This window comes from Gavialis gangeticus, unplaced genomic scaffold (genome assembly GCF_001723915.1).
Source record: "Gavialis gangeticus isolate Ggan-Ray unplaced genomic scaffold, GavGan_comp1, whole genome shotgun sequence".
NCBI lineage: Eukaryota > Metazoa > Chordata > Crocodylia > Gavialidae > Gavialis > Gavialis gangeticus.
Genome location: NW_017729025.1, coordinates 144844853 through 144851393, shown reverse-complemented (window position 1 = coordinate 144851393; position 6541 = coordinate 144844853). Strand labels below are relative to the sequence as shown.

Below are 6541 nucleotides of genomic sequence, written 5' to 3'. Positions count from 1 at the left end.
TTTATCTTAATGCCACACGCATTTTTACACTCTGCATATGTTTTTGTCGTTACTGCCACAAAAACTGGCTTAAAAATCCAGCAGAATCCCAAAGACCCTGTTCATTAACCCTTCATAAGATTTTAACTACTTAAGTTACTGCATAGGACGTTCAGAAACTTCATACCTCTTATGCAAAGCAACCAGTGCACTGGATCCCAAGAACAAATGCCCACCTGCCCACCCCAACCCCACAGTCCTGCCAGAGCAAGTAGATAGAAATAAATCCTTCATCAATAATGCCTTCATAATTCAACATTCATGTACCAGGAAAATAAATCCAAATTAGTCCTCAACTTGTAAAATTAACAGGTAAATTATTATTATTTTTTTAAATCAGTTAAAACAGCAGCAGCATATTGCAAACATAAAAACAATTAAATTATAACTTTGAGATATACACATATAAAAACAGATCTCAGTTTTGACTGGATAAAACAACAGATTTTAGAACCTGGTATATACAGTAGATTTTTGTGCATTTACTTTTGGTGAAGAGAGTAAAGCCAAGGAACCTATTTGGGCGTACTTTGACACTTAAATTCTCAGACTGAAACTTTCACAGATTTATATATTTAAAGGAAAACAACAACGAGAGACACCAACCTGAGTAAAACTCTATTAAAATAGAGCCATCATTATTCAGTAAGTTATGTATTGCACCTTTAAATAAATCATTTTAGACTCTATAAAAACAGAATCAGCCAGAAATAGGAGAATTTGCTCCCCTTCTCTCTCACGTGCACATACACACATGCACGCGCGCGCACACACACACACACACACACACACACACACACACACACACACACTCTGTAGTTAAAGCTCAGAGCAACACACCACCCTCCTCTTCCCCTAGCTGAGGCACTGTGATGATATAAGGCCTTGGAGGGTTGTGGTGAAAGGACAGATCACCACTAAAAAAGTAGGAGAGTGTTACTACAATTAAAAGCTTGATATTAGCCTTATTTAAAAATCTATATGCAATCTAAGAGTTTCAGTACAAAAATATAGATCTCTGATGGTTTTTGTCTACAGAGTCTTGACTAGAAAAGGCACAATTGCTATATATAAAACATCCATTTGTAGATGTTTGTACTCCTTTCTGTTTTTTTAAATAAAAAGGAATGCTAAGAACAAATCAAAGATGCATATGCTCATAGCTAAATAACCAGATACAGTAGATAGAATATGTTCCTGACATTTATAATTAAATATATTAACACAGTCTGGTATCTGTATATGAAAATCATATAAAACTGCAATTAAAAAAGAGCCTGTGTCATTTATTACTTTTAATATTTTAAATCTAGTTCATCATTCACCCTGCAATACTACATCACTTACAAGTAGAGTGAAGTTCCCACGTGAAAACAAAATTCCTCTGTTAATTGTAATAACAGTTTCTGCAACTCCCACTAGCATTTTTACATGACATCTTCAAATTAGTCACACACAAAACTGTACAAAACCATGTACAACAGTGCATTTCCCTTTTCTTTGTGAAGGGAAGAATGGCCTCCTGGTAACTCATCTTCCTGTTTGGTTAGGCACAGTAGCCATTTGCCTTCCCACAATTGGGCACTGGTGCAAGATTTTCATAGATTGCCATTGCTGTTGTGTTTTGGTAGATAAGGTCCACTTTTTTGTCCCTCTGGGATTTGATAATGTCCAAAACACATTGGTTTAGGAAGATATACTGGTCCTAAGGAAAAGAAAAATGAAGGACATCATAGACTTTAGCAAGCACCTTGCTCCAGCAAAGCCACAGCTCATAGTGATAGAAGGGAACCTTTTTGATATGGTGAGAAATAACAGTAGAAGCTTAATCTTAGATGACTTTACTTGTTCAAGATTTAGGAACAATCCTAAAAAAAACCAGAAGAGCCATACTGGACCACAACCAATGGTCCACATATCCCAACATCTTGTCTCCAGAAGTGGCAAGTAGTAGAAGTTTTAGAGAGGGTATGAACAGAACTAGACTAGAGTAATCCATCCCCCGGCACACCTTCCCTGACATCATCCATCTTTGGCTTAGGGATATCAGAAGATACAGCCCTATCCTCTATTTAATAAATCCCAATGTGCCTGACCTCCATGAATTTATCTAATCCCCTTTTTTGAACCTGGTTATTCCATCCACCTCAACAATGCCCTATGATCCTTTATGCAAGGGCCAGTGGTAGCTGTGAGAGCTTTACTAAAAGCAAGAGAGGCAGACGGTAGAGGCCTGAATTAGGGGTGCACCAAGGTATTCTCTGCCCCATCAGTGTTTCCATGGTGCTTTGACAGGTGCTCCTTTGTTGAACCACACAAAAAACAGAATTTAGAAACATTCTGGGCACATCTACTACACATTTATTAATGCGCTTTTGCTACTGCACATTAAAATTTAGTACCTCTAATGTGAGGTACTAAATAAATGCGCATCTGGCTGCCCTAATGTGCAGTAGCAAAAGTGCACAGGTTTTTAGTGACACTTAATACGCAGTAGCCTATTTTTACTGTGCATTACCGTATTAGCACAGTTTTTGACATGATGCTTTAATGCACAGTAAAATGGGTTACTGTGTGTTAAAACGCATGGGTAGACACACCCACTGAGTAGTAAGTAGAGAACACCTCCAGTGTGGAATGTACTTCTAAGATGTGGATTCATTATGCCTGTTATGCAGTTATTTTTAAGCATGTTACAGAAAGAGACATTTGCCTTACCTCTGTTTGTACCATTAGTGGCCGATGCATTCGAAGGTCATACACTACACCATACACATCAGCAGTGTTCTCCATTTCTATTTGTTGGATCAGTCGGTCAATTGCAATAAAAGTACCTGTCCTTCCAACACCAGCACTAAAATAAAATGATTGTGCATTAGGTGGATGAACAATAGCATTTTTATAGTATAGTATAATAGTGAATTTTGAGGTATATTCAATTTCCTTGTATAAAGAAGCAGCGAGATGAATCTAGGAAGTTATGGTAAGAATTCTCTTTATACCTGCAGTGTACCAGAGTAGGAGATTCTGGGGGATTTTGCCTTGTGTAATCCTCAACAAGATGTCTAAAGCTAATGAGAAGTTCCGTTGTCTCTGGAACACCATGATCAGGCCAGGCAGTGAAATGGAACTGGCGTACACAGTGACTGTCTGTCTCATTATTCTAGAAGAACATACATTAAAAGGGAAATTAGGCCTCAGAATAATATTAGCAAATAATCACTGTAGGAAAACATTCCTCCTAGCTTAATACTATGAAAGTTACCTTCTATGAATGGGCAGGATTCCCAACTGTCCTGAAATTTATATAAAAACCAAGGCTAAAACCACCTGTCCATACAATCCATAAAAAATGAGCAGTCCGTAAAAAAATCAAAGCCAACAGAGTTTGATTAAAGCTCTGTCATCAAGACCAGAGACATGCCACCTGGTGTCTGAGCAGGAGCACAGCACCCTGAAGTGAGCTCTTTTCAGGGCTTTGTAGTCCACAGAGGTCTCCACAGCTCCCTCCTCCCTGCCCTAGCCACATGCTACTACTGCTGCTGCATCCCATCTGCCTCTGATACTGCTGGGTTGCAGGTAGGCTGCTGTAGGCAGACAGTCTTTCTTTGGGGACTTGTGCCAGGGCAGGAGGAACAGGATTGGCAGGGAAAGGGCCGGGGTGGGGGGAGGGGAGGGTGAAGAATAGTGTGGGTGGTTGGGGGAGATCAGGGTATGGGGGTGAGTATGTGAACCCTGAGGTGTAAAACCACTGGTGAAAGTCAGAACTGGGCACTACTTTAAACAAACATTATTCAAATTTCACCCTTCATTCCTTGAAAGCCAAGGAAACTGATTGGCCCAATAAAGCTATATTTCAAATCAGGTTCTTTTGCCTTCTGCTTTTCCCTCTGGTCTCATTTGTAGCATCTGATGGCAGGAATGTGGAGTTATTTGTTCAGCCTAGGCTCCTGCACTCATAGGCAAATGGATTCCTCCTGAATTTCACACCTTACATTGGTGTGACTAAGGAAAGCTCATATGAGCATGGATGCACACAAGTAGCAGTGGTAATATGGAAGCAGCCAATCTCCTCAGCAAATTTCCATATATAGATTACTTAGTTATACATGGAGTCCTATGCCAAGTGGTAACCAGTATAGCTGAGGAATTCTCCCATAATACAGTTCCTGGAAAGAAATGCAACTGGAGGCTAAGCCATCATCCACGTACAATCCCTTACTACAGCATAAGTTCCCAGACCAATACACAGCACAAAGCACTTTTAATCAGAGATCTGGCACAAATGAGAAAAAGTACTAGCGAGTCCCAAATTAAAACAAAAATGTACAGCTTATTTCCTTTAGCTAAGTTTTACTTTCTTTTTGAAGTTCAGAGAAATAAGTATGTTCCCCCCATTTAGATAGCGTAGCCACAGGAATTCAGTAAATACATATTTAAGTTTTGTCTTTCTTTTCTGTTCTTATACACACAAAGAATTACTCACATCTTCTATTGTGAAGTCCCTTATTGTCCATTCTGCAAGGACAATCTCTGAAGTCATTGTTACAGTAATATCACCATAACTCACGGGTTGTTTGTCTGCCCAATACTGCTCACACTTTGTCTAAGAAGAAAATTAAAGTTATTTGCATTGTATGGTAGCAATACAAGTGATTTTATGGACAGCAAAGAGAAGAGAGATGGAAGCTTTGCAAGGATATGCTGTCTACTTTTTACTCTAAATTAGAGTCTAGTCTGGGGCTGCCGAACAGTCGATCTAGTTTTAAAATAAAATGATCATTATTTTCTTATTACTTCCTAAAAACCTAAAAAAGTAGTACAATTTACTCACTTATATAGAATATATGATGATTCTAGCTGACAATGTTTATTGAAGTTATTATTTCATCATTTACTTCTGCTTTAATGTACTTGGAATGCAAAACATTCATAAGCCAATCCCAACTTATTTGGGGGGGGAAATGTCATCAGTTAAATTTATACTTAGTGTCAGTTAAATTTATACTTAGTGTAACTTAATTGCCCTGTTCCAACATCCTGCTTTAGACCAGTATAGATTTATTCTGCTTTGATGTACCTGCTTGATGTGTTGTGGAATGGTGAAGTACTGTGCCCAGTTCTGAGTATACTTTAAAGAGACAAATTGCAAAGAGTACATAGGAAGAGCAAAAAGAATGATAAGGCATTTGGAAAAACCATGATCTATGAGCAAGGGGTGAAAGGATAGAACGTGTTCAGTTTAGAAGTGAGAGGACTTGGGAGGGGACATGCAAAACATCTTCCATTATGTAAAAGATGGTTATAAAGAGGACAATGATCAACTGATTTGCATGTCCACTAAGAGTAGGATAAGTAGCAAATAAAATTTAGATTAGATATCATCAAAAACTTTTAAAGCATAATGGACAGTGAAGCAGTGCAACAGGCTATGTACAGAGATTCTGGAATCCTTTTTATGGGAGGTTTACAGAATAAGTTAAAAAATTGTTGCTTACAGATGGTCTAAGTACACTTGAACCTGCCTCAGAACAGTGGAATTGATTAGAGTATTTCTTTCTAGCCCTATGTGTCCATGCACCAGACCTGGCACCTGTAGTGGGATTTATACATACATGTCTTCCATCCATCCCTCTGCAGTAGACGCCAACTCTACCTCAGTGTACTCTGACTCTACCATGCAATAAAGATTCCAGTATATTTGTAATTATGCTTGATCCCCAATTCTTTTTTTTCCGAAATAACCCAAATATGGTGATCTTCTGGGCATACTATGCAAGGAGCCCAGCTGAAAAGATGGCTGGAAAGGGTTTAAGGTGGTCCCCAAACCAAAAGAGGCATGAAAATTTGCAGAGTTAATTTCCATTGTTTAATGCTGCAAGGATTATGGTCTTAATGAGCATGAGTTGCAGTTAGAGCCTTGTATTGGTATCCTTTACAGCAAAAAAATCCAAACCAATATTCCTTGGGATACCCAATAATCATTTTTTTGATTCAGTAAGTGCGCCTCATTATAAATCTAAGATTGACTGGAAATGCAATGCTGAAACCAGCTGTGTCTACAAAAGAACATTTTTTTCTTTCACTTATATAAAAGATTTTTTTCTACTCCAGCTGAAGTAAGGGAGCATTTTTCTGCTTATTTCAGTGGACCTAGATCAGGTCCAAAATGAAAACTAATATGTTTAAGAAGACATTCAAGCAAGTACAAAAAACAGTGACCAAAAAGAAAAAAAAATGGATGGAAGTTCAGGTTGCTCATGTAGATGCAACTCTGTCTTTTGAGCACTTCTACAGAATGGTGCTATTGCTTAATGAAGTGGACAAGTCATTCTGCATATTACCTCCTCAGACACCACTAGACCACTTCTGCATTCAAATCCATTGGAATAGGTCTGAATCCAGAACTGAAGCCATAGTTTCTAACATTCTGGATAACTGACGTTTCAGCACATTTGCTATACTGTTTACACACTGGTTTATCTGGTCAAGTGCATTGCTT

General features: G+C 38.4%; 1 protein-coding gene across 7 annotated transcripts in view; it reads right to left on the bottom strand.

Moving 5' to 3' along the window:
• Positions 1 to 6541, bottom strand: part of PTPRJ (protein tyrosine phosphatase, receptor type J) — an 89578-nt gene that overhangs the window by 5275 nt on the left and 77762 nt on the right. For all 7 annotated transcript variants that reach the window (XM_019519700.1, XM_019519703.1, XM_019519699.1 and 4 more), the window contains 4 exons: positions 4526 to 4645; positions 3042 to 3202; positions 2758 to 2893; positions 29 to 1744 (listed from right to left, as the gene is read on the bottom strand). In XM_019519700.1, coding sequence (XP_019375245.1) covers positions 1586 to 1744; positions 2758 to 2893; positions 3042 to 3202; positions 4526 to 4645 — 576 coding nt within the window. In that variant the 3' untranslated portion in view covers positions 29 to 1585. The remainder of the gene's footprint in view (positions 1 to 28; positions 1745 to 2757; positions 2894 to 3041; positions 3203 to 4525; positions 4646 to 6541) is intronic.